General features: G+C 41.7%; 1 protein-coding gene across 2 annotated transcripts in view; it reads left to right on the plus strand.

The window, feature by feature from the left end:
- The window catches only part of SYT1 (synaptotagmin 1), a 492,114-nt gene extending 475,022 nt beyond the window's left edge, over positions 1 to 17,092 (plus strand). For both annotated transcript variants that reach the window (XM_077338894.1, XM_077338895.1), the window contains exons 10-11: positions 6,942 to 7,075; positions 13,896 to 17,092. In XM_077338894.1, coding sequence (XP_077195009.1) covers positions 6,942 to 7,075; positions 13,896 to 14,102 — 341 coding nt within the window. In that variant the 3' untranslated portion in view covers positions 14,103 to 17,092. The remainder of the gene's footprint in view (positions 1 to 6,941; positions 7,076 to 13,895) is intronic.
- Positions 17,093 to 19,409: the final 2,317 nt, after the last annotated feature.

The following is a 19,409-nucleotide window of genomic DNA, read 5'->3' on the forward strand; positions in this document are numbered from 1 at the left end:
ATCTGCACTGGAAGAGAGTGTCATAGGCCCATATTTCTTTGATGAAGCAGAGAAAATCCACTCTTGGATATGCCGGCGAGTAAGTAGTGTGACTGCAGAGTCAACCCTCAACTGTGCAGATTGGAGAGAAGACCCAATCAGAATCAGAGTGGAGATTGGGATCAGATACAGATGGCTTTTGTTTAACTGAACCCATCCAGCTTTAAAAGCCCAGTACAGATAAATCATTGGACATGACTTTGTACTTAGTTGTCATCCTTTGACTTTATATCTGTCTTTCAGTCATGTCAGAAAGGCCTTGATATCCAAAATTATTCAGTTTGTGCTCATTTTCTTTCAGCCTAGCTGTCTTTGATCATTGCCATTCTGTAGGTGCTTCATCCTAGTGGAAATTCATGAGTTCTAAATTTTGCTCTCTGAAGAGGGAGAGATTGATTTTTTCATTAAGTACTGATCAACTACAAGTTAATTTCAGCCTGAAAAACTGCTAGCAATCAGTAACTTCCTCATTATTCTTTTTCATTTTTGGTGGTGGTGTAAAATGTAGTTTAAACCCATTACTGAAGGTCCTATCCTCTGCTGCCAATAGAAACCTCTCTCTGCCCTCCTCAACCTTGCAAATACTTAAAGATGTTAATCATGTCCCCTCTCAATCTTCTATTCTCCAGGCTGAACATTCCCAAGTCCCTCAGCCTTTCCTCATAGGGCTTGGTTCCCAGGCCCTGGATCATCCTCGTTGCTCTCCTCTACATCCTCTCAATTTTGCCCATGTCCTTTTTGAAGTGAGGCCTCCAGAACTTTACACAATACTCCTGGGGTGAGCTGATCAAACCAGCATACAGCAGGACTATGACATTTTGTGGTTTTGATGTGATGTCTCTGTTGATACAGTCCAAGACTGCATTTACCTTCTTTAATGTTGTATCACACTGTCTGCTCATATTTAGCTTACAGTCTACAAGTACCCCAAGATCACATGCACACACACTGCTACCCAGAAGTATATCTCTCACCCAATATGCATGTTTCGCATTTTTGCGACCCAGATATAGAACTCAGCACTTTTCGCTATTGAATTGCATCTTGTTCTCATTTGCCCATTTTTCCAGCATATTTAGATCTCATTGAACGCTATTGCTATCTTCTGGGGTGTTCGCTACTCCTCTTCAGTGCACAGATCCTCCCTTCTGTTGTCAGTTGTCTCTTGCCACAGATCATAATTTTATGTAAACCTCCCTGAGCCTTATGGTAGGGTGGTATAGAAATACAATCAATTATTTTAAATGATGGGCCCTTCCCAACTTTCAGTTTTGATTTGAAGTGGGACAGCTCATGTGCTGTTATACTCGGATGTAATAAGCCATATGAACTGATTAAAACAACATAAGTTCAGTAACTGACAGCAGTCCAACAGCCTTGGCTTTTGTTGCACCCCCCCTTTCATGACAGAAACTAAAAGACAACAATTTGAAGGGGGGAAATGGAAAAAGAAGAACATTCTTCTGAGAACATGGGTTTTACAAAGGTTTTGGAGAAGATAACAAATTACGTAGGATTCAAAACTATATATAGAAAGCATTTGAAAATAACTTTATTGTAGAGGCTCAAATGATTTGGGAGCATTTTCCCCATAGGGCTAATTCATGCAACTTCATGTTCTTAACATGCTTGGTTCTACTATTTGCCCTTTCTGTTGTACCTATGGTCAGTTGTTTAATTTAGATTCAACATATACTGAACTCCCAAGATGGCAACTGCAATGATCTTCTCATGCCATGCCATTCATATGTTATATTAGACCAAGCTACAATCTACTCTGAATTTCTCCTGAAAAACCCCACTGAGATGTTGCAGTTACTAGTGACATATATATATAGGCTTTTATGCACATACGGTTTTTGTTCCAGTGTCTGTATTAACAACACAGCTTGTGAAAATCAAATCAGAACTATATAATTCTATTATTTGAGATGAAATTCAAAGAGCACCTGCTATTTTCATGTTACTAGAACAAATTTGGTAAGCATTACTCCATATAACAGAGCAACCATGTGTCTGAATATGTCCCCTAGAGAACACTGTGTTCAGCCAGTACCAACTAGCTGAGAATTCCCAGCCCCAAAGAAGTAAGTTTGACCTCAACCAAGGCCAGGGCCTTCTCAGCCCTGACCTCTGCTTGGTGGAATGAGCTCACAGATGAGATCAGGACTCTGATGGAACTTACTCAGTTCTGCAAGATGGAAATCCCAAGCCTTTGGTTGAAGCCAGCGGAAAACTCACATAGTCAGCTTGGGGTAGTGGTTAGGAACATGGACTTCTAATTTGGCAAGCTGGGTTTGATTCATTGCTCCCCCACATGCAGCCAGCTGGGTGACCTTGGGCTTGTCACAGCACTGATAAAGCTGTTCTGACTGAGCAGTAATATCAAGGCTCTCTCAGCCTCACCTACCTCACAGGGTGTCTGTTGTGGAGAGAGGAAAGGGAAGGCTATTGTAAGCCACTTTTGAGATTCCTTCTGGTAGAGAAAAAGCAGCATATAAAAACCAACTCTTATTATTATTATTCTACAGCCTAGATTGATCTCTTCATATTCCAGCCCTCTCCTTTCTCTCCCTTACGTGGGGGCCTGCTGTTCAACTATTGGTTGTGAGGTAGAACTGAAGTTTAAATGTTTTAAAATGTTTATTTTATAGAATAGTCTTTTTTATTAAATGCTGTAGACTATATATTTAAAGGTTGTGCACTGCCCAAAGATGACTGGTCTGAGAGGGGCAGTATATAAATCTCTACATAGATAGATAGATAGATAGATAGATAGATAGATAGATAGATAGATAGATAGACAGACAGACAGACAGACAGACAGACAGACAGACAGACAGACAGACAGCTCACTGGTATTCAGAGCATTTCTAGACCACCTTTCTCCCAAAATCGTTCACAGGGCAACAAGACAATATCAGGACAGGAAGGACATTTGCCCAGTTCTGGCCCTCCCACCTGTCCTTGCCTATGGGTTAATGGAAGAACAGTATGGATATGGAAATGTCATGCAATCTGTCAACATCATGTCCTTCTGAAAATCCTGATGTAATGTCAGTGTATCAACTAATACTCTGGAAATAATTTCTAGAGCATTGATTGATGTCACATCCACCTCTTGTCTTACCCCCAAAGCTTGCGAACAAGGCAATAATAGCCTTCAAGGAGATGAGATAATGATTATGTAAATTACAGACCTCTTCTCAGATGAATGCAGTCGAGAGAGTTCTTTTTTTTTCTGTTTCTTTTTAAAATGACATCAAATAAACCATAAAGGCTTCACAATGCATTCATATTCACCGTAAGAAAAAATTGTCTCTAGGGAGCAAGGACTCCCCAAATTAATTATTCCTATATAATTTGAAAAAGTTTTGTATGAATAAAGATAGAAACAAAGCCATCAAGTCTGTACTTCTATACCCTCTAGTGAGCTATAGATACTCTAAATTTCAAAAAGCTGCAAGTTTGGGCTCCCCATGAATGGGGAAGGCATTTCTTCTAGGGGCTTGTTGGAGGGAACTGAGGTCTTTGCCTCAAAGGCTTTTAAGCAGACTAGGCAAGTAAAGGAGCTGTTAATTATATGAAAGTAAGCCTGATCTGGGTCACTACACTGGCAGAAAGTGAACTACTGCAACACAGATCTATTGCCTGTCATACAATCAGGCAATCTATCTACAACTGCGCATACCATGGGGAGAACATCGCATCTGTGTGTCACTGTTCCATTGTGCCAGAAATGCTTTTAAAAAGGGGCACAAAGAGAAACCTTTCAGTAATTTTCCCATGAAAAGCTTTCTCCAAAATAACCCTTTGGCCTTGCAAGCTCTGGGTCCCTGAGAGAGGATGTTGTTTGGTGGATTTAGATGAGGCTGCTGTCTATGCTTTGCAGCACTGCTCTGTGACAGAGAGGACTAAATGAAAGCTGTTGCCTCCTCAGTTGCTTCGATTAATATTCAGCATGAGGATGCTAACAAACTGGAAAAAAATCACAACAAATTGTATTGTGCATTACTGAACAAAAAACATCTTAAAGGTGGAGGCTAATATACAGGCTTTTAAAAACTGCAAGGTTCTTGAGTGTCATGCTTTGTTTTACGAAAGTTCAGCACCAAATATGTCAGCCCATTAAAGACAAATGAAACACCTGGAATGACTATGGCAGAAGTAAATACAATGATATGGATATCAGTAACACAGCAGCTGAGCCACAAAAAAGATTGTCATGCTTGTTGCTTCCATGGGGGGGGGGGGGAAGCATCACCTTCTGCTATCTTGAACCACCTCATGGGGTCACTCTGGAAACCTGGGATGGGAAGGCTTGGCAATGCATTTCCCTAGCTCCCTACACAGAGACCAGTTCTGCTCACCTGGTTTTAAGTGCTCCACTCCTTCAGGTGAGGCAGGGGGCTCATGCTGGAGGCTTGAGGCTGTTCTTTTACTTCCTACCCCCCTTCCCAGTTGTCATGGTGGAAGGGGGCTGCTGCCTGTCTCTGCAGCTCAGCTCCTGGAGCTGTCTGCGGGGTTTGGGTTGAGGTTTCTGAGTCTCCCCCTCCCTGTCCCCCTGCCGTGCCCCTTCCCCAGGATGCTGGAGATACCACAGGGCTAGAGTTAGTGCACTTTGGGGAGGTGTGGGGAGGGGGAAGAAAGTTGCTATGGGGCTGGGAGTGGGCCAGCACTAGGACCCAGCTCCTGCCTCATGCCTGCTGAAACATTCTGCCCTACACTGGCCCCCATGAAGTTCGGCATGGATCAGGCAGGGAAGGTGTCACTCATCACAGCCTCAGTGGTGGCAGTGATGCTGGGTGAGTGGATGCCCTGGGCTGCGCTGGGCTGGCTGGCAAGTGCTGGCAGGGTGTCTGCTGAGTGACTCACCTCTCTGGTGGGGGTGGGGGTCAGGCAAAAAGCTTGGAGGTTTCTCCAGGAGCTGCTCCTGGGCTGGCCGGATGCTAAGGCTGCAGTTTCTGGACAAGGTTCCAATACCGTTAGCAAGAGGCTTGTGGAGAAGGTGTGTTCTGTGTAGTAAATTATTGGAAAATGTGCCATTTATGAGAAAAATCAAATGTCTTGCAGACAATAGAATGGCTGAACACCTATTAGCCATATTGTTGTACAATATCAGATGTAGTACAAGAAGAAGAGGACAGAACATCTGCCCTGACCTAGATGGCCCAGGCCAGCCTAATCTCATCAGAAGCTAAGCAGGGTTAGTGTACAGACTACCAAGGAAGTGCAAGGTTGCTATGTAGAGTCAAGCAATGGAAAACTACTCCTATTCTTCACTTGCCTATACTCTCATTGCATGTAGAACAGTACCGGCTAGTTATCGGGGGTGGGGGGGATTTCAATCAGAGTAGTTCAGCAGTGGAATAGGTTACCTAAAGAGGTGGTAAGCCTCTTAGTGAGAATGCTTTCAGCTGATCCTGCTTTGTACTGGGGGTGGACTAGATGGCCTGTATGGCCCCTTCCAACTCTATGATTCTATAAGAGCAAAAGTCATATACAAAACAAGGGCCAATTATGCTAAATAATTGAAGACAAATCCCAGAGAAAGCCCTTAACAGGCTCTTTTAAAGTCAAGAAAGATTCTTCATTCAAAGAAAACTTAGGGATCAGGAAATAATAATGCAATCGCCTTGCTGAATTAAGTAAGAGGTTATTTGGTTCAGCAGTAGCTAGGCTAATTCAGGGCATGACAATAATGGCCCATCTATCTATGGTTACTTCCTCCTTTTGGAAATCAGAAGGAAACCATCTCTGAACCTGGAAATTCTACTGATAGCCATTTTAGCTGTTGTATTTAGAACTATTCTCCATGAATTTGTTCAATATTTATTAAAAGCCAACATCTAGACCGTTTATGCACTGGGAACTTCACTGCCCCAGCTTCCATGCAAGAACAAAAATCGGAGGTGGATGAGGTGCACCAGGCCAAATGCTCCCCCATGTGGGTGCAGGAAGAGGTGGGGCAATCTGCCACGACTAAAACTCCAGCCTGCAGTCCAGCATGAAACCTCCAGTGCATAAACGGTCCTACAAACACAATATGATGATATTAAAGTATTCTGTGGTGGTAGAATGGATTGACTTTTAACTTAGTATTTTGCATGCTGTGCTAGTTCTCTGTTCAACAGGGATTTTTTAGCCTAGAAGAACACTGAAAAACATAATCTTTCCGCTGAAGTCTGAAATGGTGCAGTCATTTTTACCGCCTCGGCTCTTTGCCACTTCATGTCACACGGTTCTGCTTGTCTGGACCAAGACTTAACTAGTGACCATCACTTAATTATGTGACAAACAGGGCAGTTCTTTTGTACTACTCAGGGTATCTTATAGCATGAATAAAGGATGCAGAAGATATATTAATTTTTGTCATTAGCATTCTCGGGTATGTGCAGTAGGCACTGCTGCCTTTGAACCTGTCTCTAGAAGAAACACGGAAGAGGAAGAGCGTAACCCACTGAGAATATTGTTTCTTGAAGTTTTGTGAGAGAAAAAGGAAAAACAAACCTGAATAGCAAAAAGCACATTATTCATACTCAGTAATCAAGGCAGGCAGTTTGTGACCCAGTAGCTTTCCTGTCAAGCGGCGAGACTTCAGAGATCTATACACAGGCAAGCATTTCAGTGCAGAGACAAATTAACAACAAGTCCTCTTCAGGCTATTTGCATAATATTAATTTTAAAATGTGTCATCGTTTGGCAAAGCTTCATTATTTGAACCATTCCTTTGCAACTTTATCCAGTTTTTATCTTTTGTAACTATGGACTTCATTAACAATGCAAAATATTGTTTCTCCCCTTCCTCTTTTGGCTCAAAGATTATCCTCATTAGAGTACTCACTGCCTTAACCACAATGCCATTTCCTGACCACCTTTTTGTCTTTCTTGTCATTGCTCAGATCCCTATGTGAAAATTCATCTGATGCAGAATGGCAAACGGCTGAAGAAGAAGAAGACAACAATTAAGAAGAATACTCTGAATCCCTATTACAATGAGTCTTTCAGCTTTGAAGTACCATTTGAGCAAATCCAGGTAACATCAAACATTGCCTTCCTGCCTCACCTTGGAACTCCTTTCCTGAGTGCTCATACATATTTAACAGGAACTTTGCTAATTATCAAATGCCTTCATTAGCATTAGCACTTACACGCCCATCCTGCCCTACATCAAATGAGCATGACTACTTCAACAAGGAAACAATAAAATATGCACTACTTAGGAATTGTTGATTGATCAACCAAAAATAGATAAGGGTCATTTTATATTTTACAAAATTGTATTTTGAATGGGAAACATGCTGATAGGAAAACAGATTTATTGACCATGGCTCTGCAATCAAAAGGAAAATAGTCCTGCTATTTTACCCTTTTTCATATTAATTTTTCATATTAATATTGTTGATTATTACTTACGGACAGAAAAGTAATATGTATAGCTCTGGTATCAAACCATGCATATACCTCATGCATTTATTATGTGTAAAATAAATATATCTGAGAAAAGAAAATCTTGATCCCTGTCCGTCTTGGCTCCTCAAAGGAGGTGGCCAGCAGATAGGAGATCAGCTCAGGGACATTATCAACTGCTCCCTGTTGACCAGGAAGTTCCCTGAGCTGTTCAAGGAGGCGATGCTATACTCTCTCTTTAAGAAACCATCACTGGACTTGTGGGACCTGGCCAGCTAATGACCAGTTTCACATTTAGTGTTCCTGGGTAACATGTTTGTAAGGGCCATGGCAAACCAGCTCCTGGTATTCCTGGAGGAAACTTCAGCCCTCAATCCATATCAGTCTGGCTTTCGTCCTGGCCACAGGGTGGAGACGGCATTGGTTGCCCTGATGGATGACCTCTGTTGCAAGTTGGATCAAGGCAGGTCAGCCTTGCTTGTTCTGTTAGATTTGTCAGCCGCATTTGACATGGTCGACCATGAACTATTAGCGCACCACCTCACCGGGATGGGGATACGGGGCACAGCTCTTAGCTGGATGCACTCCTTTCTCCATAACCGGATCCAGAGGGTGACTATGGGGGATGAGTTATCATGCTCTTACAGATTCCCTTGTGGAGTCCCTCAGGGCTTGGTTCTCTCCCCCACACTGTTCAATATCTTTATGCTCCCTATGGCCCAACTAGTGCAGAGTTTTGGGCTGGGCTGTCATCAGTACACTGATGACACCCAACTCTGTCTACTCATGGACGGCTGCTTGAACTCTCCCCTGGAACTATTTGCCAGATGTTTGGAAGCCATGGCTGAATGGTTTGAGCAGAGTCATCTGAAACTCAACCCCTCCAAGACAGAGGTCCTGTGGCTGGGGGGTAAGGGGTGGGTTAGGAAGTATGTTTACCCACTCTGGCAGGGACTCAATGTACGATCGCATCACAGGCCAGGAATTTGGGGGTGACCATTGATGCCTCATTATCTCTGGAGGCACAGGTCAAGGGGCATCCTGGAGCAGCCTGCATAAGTTGCCATCTTCTACTGTGGAAAAGGACTGACCATCTAAAGTGAATGACCTTTTTTCCTGCCTGCTGCTTTCCCCTTTGCACCCTAGTACTAACCTCAGTAAACATCTCAGTCTGAGATTCTTGGCATCCCTTCCCTACAGGAGACCAGGAGGACAGAGCACCAGATGTGATCACAGAACCTGGCTGGCTGGCTGGCAACCACACAACCACCACACCAGCCTCTCTCTCCCGTGCCAAAGCACAGGGAGGTGCTACTTATTTATGTTTATTTTTATTTATTATTTATTTATTATCAGATTTCTTACCCACTACTAAATGGAAGCCATCTTGCGGCAGGTTACTACACCTTATTCAGTTGAATACTGAAGCCAGTTGTTGAGGGACAACCCAGGCTTCCCCTCCACTGACTGGGGCCCTACATAGCTGGAACTGCACAAAATGGGAATCCTCCATCCTTTGGAAGTGCTTCCAGATTGTGGGGGTTATAGAGGCATCCAAACTGACTGACAGCTGCTGGCCCCACTGGAGCTGCCTCCTGTGAAAAGCTCAGGGCAGACACTCTTTGTCTAAGAGGACAGAAGCAGGTGTCTGAGGGAGAAGGGGTTGAGATGATAGCACCTTGGAGTAGTCCTCTGTTTCTTCCTCTTGAGACACCACTTGCCTGCTGGATTCTGGAGGAACCTGAGAAGGGGCACCCAGTCTGTCCTCTAGTTCCTCAGGTATTAGCTCCTGTGGAACACTGAAAGGACAGCCTAAAACTATTTTTTCTATAACTGCCTGGCTTCAATTGTTTTGAAGCCCTGAGCAGACACTAATAGTGATTTCAGTTAGTCTATGCTACAATTGTTGTTTGAAAAACAACCTGCCCTCTTCTTAATTATCTAGCACTGGCCTAATTAGGGAGGAACTAGCCCTATGCTGAGATTTATTTTGCGCTTTTTACAATTCCTAACAGACTCTTATTAAAAGCCAGCTCTAATTAAAACCATGCAAGAAATTGTTTTACAACAATTACATTGCTCAAACCAACAGGACCACTACAAAACCAGTTACCCAAGAAAAACAACAACACAGTAATTAAACCAGCTCAACTAGAAAAGATAATTTTTTCCAAAAGAGCTGAAACTTTCATCCACCAAACTTCTAAAAATGCAGAAAATAATACAGACCCCAAGTTTCCCCACCAACACAAAAGCAACAGAACAGAGCACAAACCTGCTCACAAAAACAGCTGACAATAAAGCCAAAGAAAAATACTGTGTAAAAGAACCAGAATGTAAACCAAGCAAGCAAAACTGTCCCCACCAGACCCCTCCCAGGAAATCTGAAAGGGAGGAGGGGGACAGAGGAAACTAGCTTTTAAAATAAACATGTGAAGCCACAGACACAGGTCCCCAAAAACTGAAATTCCAAAATACAGCTTAAATGCAATTTAAGTGCCCAAGAGACCAAGAGCCTTAGGTCTTCGTCACACCGATCAGGTTTTTCAGATATATATTTGGATCCGCTATATCAGAGTGCACTTCCCTTTTGAAATGACATTTCAGATGAGCGGCTTAAATACAATACTAGGAAACTGAAACTGACAGTGACAGAAATTGAAATTCAAGGTAATGATGTTACACTAATGGGGATGCTAATAAGGCAGGAGATGAGATTCTACTCTTGATAAATGACTTGATTACATTACCAGGTGTGTTGGCATTGTAGGGGGCTTTCTTGAGTGAAGTGGAATTTCAGGTTATTGTCCTGCAAACATGAGGCCTGGTGTGAGGGGATCCCTGAGAATCAAAGCCTTGATTAGAGTTGTGACGGCTTCCACTCGGGAGACTGGCTGCTTCATCAGGACATGCCACTTGATTGCATACAGGCAGTGGCAAACAAGGAAATCAGACTGTGCATTATAATGTTCTTTGACTCACATTTGACTCACATTAGAATCATAGAGTTGGAAGGGGCCATACAGGCCATCTAGTCAATGCAGGATCAGCCCTAAGCATCTTAAAGCATCCAAGAAAAGTGTGTATCCAACCTTTGCTTGAAGGCTGCCAGTGAGGGGGAGCTCACCACCTCCTTAGGCAGCCTATTCCACTGCTGAACTACTCTGACTGTGAAAATTTTTTTCCTGATATCTACCCTATATCATTGTACTTGTAGTTTAAACCCATTACTGGGTGTCCTCTCCTCTGCAGCCAACAGAAACAGCATCCTGCCCTCCTTAGTAGACATTTTCCCCCTTGTTGGTTAATCATCCCAAACCATGATTATTTTAATAACATGGGGAATGTCAAATGAACAGCGACATATTCATCCTAATATATGAGAGTTTTGAAGGCTAGACATCTAATTCTACCCACATTTATCATATGTCTAATTAAGAGAACACATAAGATAGCAAAAGGAATATCTTTTTACAGCAAAACCATACATATTAGGGGCCAAAATCTTTTAACTACTCATGATTTATTTTATTATATATATATATATGAATTTATATCCTGCACCTTCACCCAAAGTTTCCAGAGCAGATCACAACAATACAGAATAATCTAAAATACATTTAAAACATTTAAAGCATAACCCTCTCTCCTGACGTCCCTGACAGGGCAGCACACAAATTAAACTAAAGATCAAAGGCCTGGGTAAAGAGGTGTGTTTTCACCTGGCATAGAAAAACATATAATGTAGGTCCTGGCAACTCACCAGGGGGAAGCTGTTCCGAAGTCTGAGGGCCACCACATGCCATGGCCCCTTGTCCCTCTGAGATAGGCAGAACTACAGGACTCTCTTCTTGATCGCTCAGTGCTCAGGTAGGTCTATATTGGAGAAGGCACTCCTTCAAATAACCAGGGCCCAAATAATTTAGGACTTTATGTATTATCATTGATTTTATTTTTTTTTATTTATTTTATTATTTCATTGGTATACTGCCAATCTCAGCCAGCCAGCTCAAGACAGTTCACATCATCAAAAATACAAGACAGCAATTAAAAATCAAACCAACAGAGCCCCGCCCTCCCTTTCCTCTCCTGTATTGCAGAGGAATGTTCATGTCGACACCCACCTATGGTGGGTGGAGGAGCAGAGACCCAATCAGTGTTCCACCACCCGCCCTCAACCAAATGCCTCATGGAACTGCTCCACTTTACAGGTCCTACAGAACTGCAAAGAGCTGTGACAGGGCCCTGAGCTCTCCTGGGTGCTCATTCCACCAGGACCGAAAAGGCCCTGGCCCTGGTCAAGGCCAAGCGGCCTTCTCATGGGCCAGGGGTCACCAACGTGTTTGAATTCACAGAGCACAAGGCTCTTCTAGGTAGCATAGGCGGATAGATGGTCCCTCAGATATGCTGTGCCCAGACTGCTAGTGGCCTTAAAGGTCAGAACCAGAACCTTAAACTTGATCCAGAACATGACTAGTAACCAATGCAGCTGCTGCAGCACAGATTGAATGTGGACTCTCCATAGCAGGGGTAGTCATGGGAATTGTGGTCCATGGACATCTGGAGGGCCGCAGTTTGACTACCCCTGCTCCATAGTGTTCTAGTGAGAAGCCTCACAGCTGCAGCTTCCGGGTCAAGGATCAGGGCAGGCCAGCAAAAACCAAGCTACAGGAGTCTAGTCTGGAAGTGGCTGTCGCATGGATCACTGTGGCTAAGTGATCCAGATCCAGGTAAGGCAGTAGTAGCCATGCTTGATACAGGTGGAAAACACAGGAGTAGGTTTCAGGTGGCTCTGCTTGAGCCAGACTGTCACTGCTTCCACTGCCTTGAATTGGGCTCGGTAGTTAATAGGGAGCCAGTAGACCTTTCAAGGCTGGCATGATGTGTGCCTGGCCAGAGACTCCTGTAACCATTTGAGCTGCTGCATTCTGCACCAGTTCCAGCTTGCAGACCATCTTCAAGGGGAGCCCCATATAGTGCGCATTACACTAATAGAGTGCATTACACATTACACGAATAGAGTGCATTACACTAATGCAAACCATCTTCAAGGGGAGCCCCATATAGAGTGCATTACAATCTGGAGGTTATCAGAGCATGGGTCACTGTGGCCAAGTTATCCCAATTAAGGCCAAACCAGTCGGAAATTGAGGTAGGTGCGTATGGCTACCAGCACCACGAGTCTCAAATGACAGTGGTGAATCCAGGAAAACACCCAGACATCCATTCATTCTGGGACTCAACAGCCCCACCCAGAACCAGGTGCCCCTTAACTTCCTGGACTCAGGACGCCTTGATACACAGTACCTTCATCTTATATGAATTCTGCCTTAATTTATTGATCCTCATCCAGCAAGCAAGTCCAATACCTCACATGACTTGGAAGAAATGGCAATAGAGTTTGATGTCATCAGCAAACTGGTGGCACCTTATTCCAAAATTCCTGATGACCTCTCCCAGCAGTTTCATATACATATTAAAGAGCAGCAAAGGTCTTTAGAACTGCTACAGAAGTATCTGCTTCTTTCTAACAGCTGAAATGTGCCACTAAATATTTTTTGAGTACATAGTTTACTAAGAATTTAGAGTGGCAGGGTGCTTTCACACCCTGAATATTCTCCACATAGCTTTCATCACTGTTACAAATGCAGAGGCATGTGCATTGCCACAGACCTTCCACATGTTGGAATTTTCTGCATAGATTCCTCCATTTTTTCCCTAAAATTTCCCTTTCACAGTGATTCCTCATTGGCTTTTGGGGACACGGTCATCATGGGTGCCATGGTAACTTGCAGCCCATTTTTTGTTCTTTGTGTATAATGCTATCTTGTATAATTGCCAAGCTGAAAAATGATGGGAGCTGGGACTTTTTTCACTCACCTTACCATAAGACTATGCTTGCATAGTCAGATCAGGCTATAGAGCGAGAAGTACACCCAGTGAAGCATTCTGCCCCCAGATGTGTATCCTTTACAAAAGGCAAGACACTCCATGAAGAAAGAAGTCCCATGGATCGGTATAGACAGGAGTTTTTAAAATGTAAATGCAGGACCCAATTCTCCAGTTTTAGAAAAATATATTTAACAACAACAACAATAACAACAATTTTATTCATAATTTTATCCCCAAAGACTCAGGGCATGACATACATAATAATTAAAAATAATACAATATAATCATTAATCAGCATAAACATTAAGATCATAGATTCATTTACACTCCTGATTAGTCTACACTCCTGCTACAGCCTCTCCTCTAGTGAAAGAAATGATGTAAACATAGATTTAACAGTCTAGTGATAGTTTGAATGATGTTTTCAGCAGGGGGCCCAGAATTTCAGCTGAACTGCTACATCTCCAGTGGTCATCATGGCAACCTCTGGGACTGGTGATGAATTTTGTCACTTGTTTTGACTCTTGATTTGCTCTTTTTCTCATCTGTTTTAGAAAGTGCAAGTTGTTGTGACTGTTTTGGACTATGACAAGATTGGGAAGAACGATGCCATTGGCAAAGTGTTTGTGGGCTACAACAGCACGGGTGCAGAGCTGCGACATTGGTCAGACATGTTGGCCAACCCAAGGCGACCCATTGCACAGTGGCACACCCTACAGCAAGAGGAAGAGGTAGACGCTATGCTTGCAGTCAAGAAGTAGAAGGAAAAGGAAATGAGAGAAGAAGCCTTTCTGCATTTGCCCATATAGTGCTCTTTAGCCAGTATCTGTAAATACCTCAGTAATATGGGTCTTTTTATTTCCAGCCATGCATCCCTAATACAGATCAGTGGTACTTCAAATCTTGTTTTAATTTGCACAGTTTTAAATGTAGAAAGCCCTATATGGCCCTCCATCTCACCACTGCCCTCAGATCTACTCTTCTTTTAAGCAATATGTGTAGATAGAGCATGACAGAAATTATTTATTGTATCACACAGTTGTACATACCAGTATGCTGAAAAGAAATTTATTTCTAGTCTGTTTATTTGTATGTTGTAAGCGTTTCCTAATCTGTGTATATCTAGATGTTTTTAATAAGATGTTCTATTTTAAATTATGTAAATTGACTGAGATATAGGAGAGCTGATAATATATTATAGGGTAATTATCGTATCGTCTGCATTCCAGCAAAAATTCCAACTTGTAAGGCACTAGTAGTGTTACACTGACATCTTAAAGGACAACTTAAATCTGAGCGTTCAAAAGAACCATTCAAATATCAAGATATGCTCACGCAGTGCTCCTTGAAGGGGCAAATCCCATTGATAGACTATACTTGTGGGCAACTTAGCATGATCTGAGCAGCTCCATGGCTGATCTCAAGGAAGCGTAGCCAAAAGCCAGTACACCTTTTCTTTCCCTGTATATATATATTTATATACAAATAGAAAGCATGGCTTTACACTTAGTGGTTGAGGGGTTCAATTTCTTGCAGGGAAAAGGAGCATGACTGATTTCACATGGAACATGTAAATTGGGGGGCGGGGGCTGTTAATCACGGTGGTGACCTACCCATGGCAATCGCATATCTAAAACCCAGGAGCTCTCCGTTATCACCTTTATACAAAATTTGCATACTGTGAATCCCATTTGTGATTCCACATTCTCTAATTCTAATGAGTTTGCACATTAGACTTTGTAACAAAATATTTTATTATACTAAGCCAGATGAGAAGGAATGCAGAATATTTTTTAAATCAAATCCACAGCCGTGTGTGTTTATTATACAAAAGTAGTTTCATGGTGACAAGACAGTATTGTAAACTCCCATCAAAAGATTACAAAAATTTAGCCATATTTCTGAATGCACTTCAAAGCAAGCCAAAAGATAACAGCTAGTGACCTTTTGTATACTATTTATACTTAATAAGTTTTAATTTGTCCTTTAAAAAAAGTGAAACAAAACAAAGAACAAGTTCTAGCAAACTGAAGCAACCTCTTATGTACACTAGATGCTCGTTTCAGGAGGAGTTTTTAAATGTTTTCAATGTTACTCCGTAGTCAATGGCACTATTATGAAGCTATTAGTCATTCCATAAGCGTCTTAAAAGACTGCTCTGTGTATCACTGTGACTGCCGTGTGTGCTTAGAAACTGTAGTTCTCTCAGTGGATAGCAATCAATTTATTCCGTAGTGATATTGTAAAATAAAACAAAAAACTGCCATTCCCTTCTACTGCACTGCCGAAGGAGTGCATAGCACAAACAGTTCTAATAACTATGGACCAATTCAGAACTGAAGAGCTATGCATAGGACAAGGGCATCATACAGAATGGATTGACCACACAGCATTTGTCGACACTGTGCAATATTCAACATATTCCCTCCCCCCCCCACTCCATTTTCGATGGTAGATGACTGTCCTACAGTCCGTTGTCCCCAATGACACCATTTCATTGTGCCGTGTTGTGGGCATTACTTTTAAATTATGGTCTCTTCTTTAGAGACTACTCCCACATACTTATTTGTTTGTTTATTTACCATATTGTGAATACATTTAAATATTTGTGATGTACTTATATATATATATCTCCCCTCCCCTCTCTTTTTTGGTATCACTCAGCAGTCAGCACCTCATATAATATATGAGAAAGTGTCTTTAAAAAGTACCCTTGGTTAGAAAGTGTGGGGTTTTTTGTAGACCATAACTTTTTGATGCATTTTAAAAATACGGTATCAACACCCTTTGAATGATAAAATCCCCCTGCCCCCACCTTTGTGCAACCAAAACATGCCATTAGGAAGGGGAGAATTTAGCAAGAAGCCACAAATGGGGTATGTGACAGCACAATCCTACTTAGCTTCCCAGAAAACAGGGACAGCAACATCTATCACTCTGAGAGTCTCTAGATTTTCTTTTTCTATATGAAACAGCAAAGGCACAGTTGAGTCAGATAAGCTGAGATGTACATAGGAAAACAGGAACACTTTTGTAATCTTAAATTCTAAAGGATCAGATCCCACCAAAGAGAAAAGCTGACAGTGTAATCCTATGCCGCATTTCTCCAGTCTGGACACAGTGAAATGAAATGGAGTAAGTTGGCATAGAATTGTGCTGGAAATAAGAGAGAGCTTTTGCTCCACTGTAACTTCCTTTATGTTGCTCATCATAGCAGGGTTTTTTAAAAAAATGTTGAAATTTACAGGCTCAAACTGCCAGAACTGATTCATTGTGTTAAGGTATTCTTAATGCATTCTCTTTCTACACTGCCAGACTGAATGTCACCACAGAATTGGTTGCTAATGTACTATAGTTCTCAGCAGAGAGCAGACCTGCTATTTGACCGAGATGACATTTTCATCCTCAAAGAAGCCACATGTACCTTTCTGACAAAGCTGTGTAAAGTATTAGAATCTGATGCTGTAGAAAGATCCTAGTTGCCTTGGTGTATATTTACTGCCTGCTTGAGTGTTTCTATGTGTGGGTTTTCTCTGTAACTTGTAGAAACATTTGGGGTATTCTATCCTGCCATATTGCTCGTGGCCCGCGAGCTGACAATTTAGCTGTATTTTAAATTAAGTTTTGATGAGGTGATTTATATTTTGTTTCACTTTTGTGTAGTGAATCCCACAGTAGAGTTTTCCAAGTGTTGTTAAGATAAAACATACATGCTACACAGATATTCAATAAAAATGTTTTATTTCCTGTTGATGTCTCAAGTGGTTCAAGTTTTTCTTTCTAAATTTTGAATCTTGTCAGACACTGCCCTCCACCCTATCAAATCTGACTTTAATCAATCCATCAGTGGGATGGGGGCATAGTCTGTCTGAGTGTAGTGTGTTTATAAGTCATTTATAAATCATAAAAAATGAAAGAGAAGAAAAGGCAAGCCATTCCTGTGGGCTACATGTACAAACCAGGCTGCAATGTGCCAAGATAAGCAAGTGCCTTGCCAGAGGAGCAATAGTTCGAAATGACTCCTTCAAGTAGACTAAGCCATACTCTGCAGGGAATACAAACAAATAAAAACACAGTAATATTTGTCCTGGGGAAAAATCCTTTCTAGTCTTTCATAGAGCGCTTACGCCCAGTCTCAAACTCTGGGTTGGCAGAGAATCATATTCCCCCTCTCCCCATTAGCAGAAAGTAATCTCAGCAGCTTCAGCTTTGCCATTGCTTGTGACAGAAGGATGCTTTGATGCAGAGGTGGCTGAGTCATTCTTGGTTTTAGGGAAAGGTATGCGGAAAGTTTTAAGTATTTAAATCCGAGACATTTAACAGCACAAACAACAGAAGGCATTGCTTTAAAACAGAAATGAAAAGGAATGGAAGAGTTGTCATACAAACCACAAGATCTGCTGTGAAACATAGTGGTGAAAATGGTAAATCTTTGCTAACAACAGTTGGCATATACCTATATGCTAAATATTAGTCATGTTCCAATTTATAAACTTAACTGTCCTGTCAAATGCCAGTACTGATTAATTCATGAAATATAAACCCAAGTACATGACTGAGACCAATTATGCACAGGAAGTAAAAGCCAGGTCTGCTCTTGCACGGCAACAGGGCAAATTCTCACTGATGCAAAACGTTGATGCCTTATGGAGGAAGAGAAGATCTACTAATTCTGTTTAAAATTCAGATCTTCTAACTCTGAAAAAAATGTTTAAAATTTTGGCTAAAATTCAGAAGTTAATTGTTGGAATGTCTTCTTTCATGAATTGTCTTCAAATTTGGGGAATTATAATTAACTCTCAAAGGCTTGGTGTAAAGTTTAGCAAGTGACTCACAGATCAGGTCTGATTGCAACAATTATGCTCCTGTCTCACCAGTTGGGAGAAGGTTGGAATTTGAGCCTGTGTAAACAGAGGTTTCTATTAGGTTTCCCTTCTCTTTCAGGTGTCCACCATAATATTGTGTCCCTTTGGGCTTTCCCTTCCAAATTTTGGCAAGGACCAACACTGCTTAGTTCCCAAGATCTGATGAGATCAGGCTTGCATGGGTTATCCAAGACAGGGCCTAAAATGATATTCTTTGTACCACAACAGTAAACATAATATTTCCAGGAGAAAAGAGCAAAACAGAGTGACCTTGGTGGAGAAGAGAAGGATCTCCACTGGAGGAGATATTTAGGTAGAAATGAAATAAGTAAGTAAATGCTGGACAAAAGATGGGCCTGTAGACTGCTCCAGCAGAGATTTTCTTAGGTCAGCAATAGAAAACAAACCATTTGTTTGTTTTATTGGTACATTCAGGGTGCAATACAGTAACCTCAGTGGCAAATACCTATGTGTACATGCAAATAATTGTAAATTGTTGACAAGTCCCCTGTAAATTGTTGACAAGTCAGCTTCAGTGCCCAAGAGCTACATCCTAAGGCATTTTAATTATTTTAAAAAATAGTGGGTTCCAAAATACCTGGGCCCTACTTGATGACATTCAGTGGCAGGAAAATGTTACATCTGGATGTGTTCAGAATTTGGAGTACATTTTGATGAAAATTTCTTAAAATCTTAGAATCATGGCCACATGATTTTCTGCTATGCATAAGCATTTAAGAAAAGGGCTTCAGATCATGTTGTTATAGTAAGCAGAGGATGTAGCAAGAAATTGGCAATTTTGTTCAGCTCATTTAAGCAACAACCACAGAAAATGTTGTCCACAACTGACAATTCACTAAAGGAACTGCCTTTCACACCAAGATTCCCCAAAGTATGTAAATGCTTACCTTTTATGTGCAACAAGAGATATTATATTGGGACATCTGCTGATTTGCTTAGTGACTTTTGGATTAAAATTTCATTTAAAGATCTCAGAAAATATTTTTACTTTTTAAAGGGAACTACCTCTTGTAAAAATCCAGTTGATGGAATCCACAAGCATACTTTCTCAGCTGCCATTCCTTGATGTTTTCCACAGAGGGACAGGCTTATGTTGTTTCTCCATTGTTGCTGTATTTGCTTCATATTAGATTTCCCCAGAGTTTCCCTCACCCAGTCCCTCAACAGTGTTATTTACCCTTT

Source organism: Paroedura picta, chromosome 5 (genome assembly GCF_049243985.1).
Source record: "Paroedura picta isolate Pp20150507F chromosome 5, Ppicta_v3.0, whole genome shotgun sequence".
In the NCBI taxonomy this organism is placed as follows: domain Eukaryota; kingdom Metazoa; phylum Chordata; class Lepidosauria; order Squamata; family Gekkonidae; genus Paroedura; species Paroedura picta.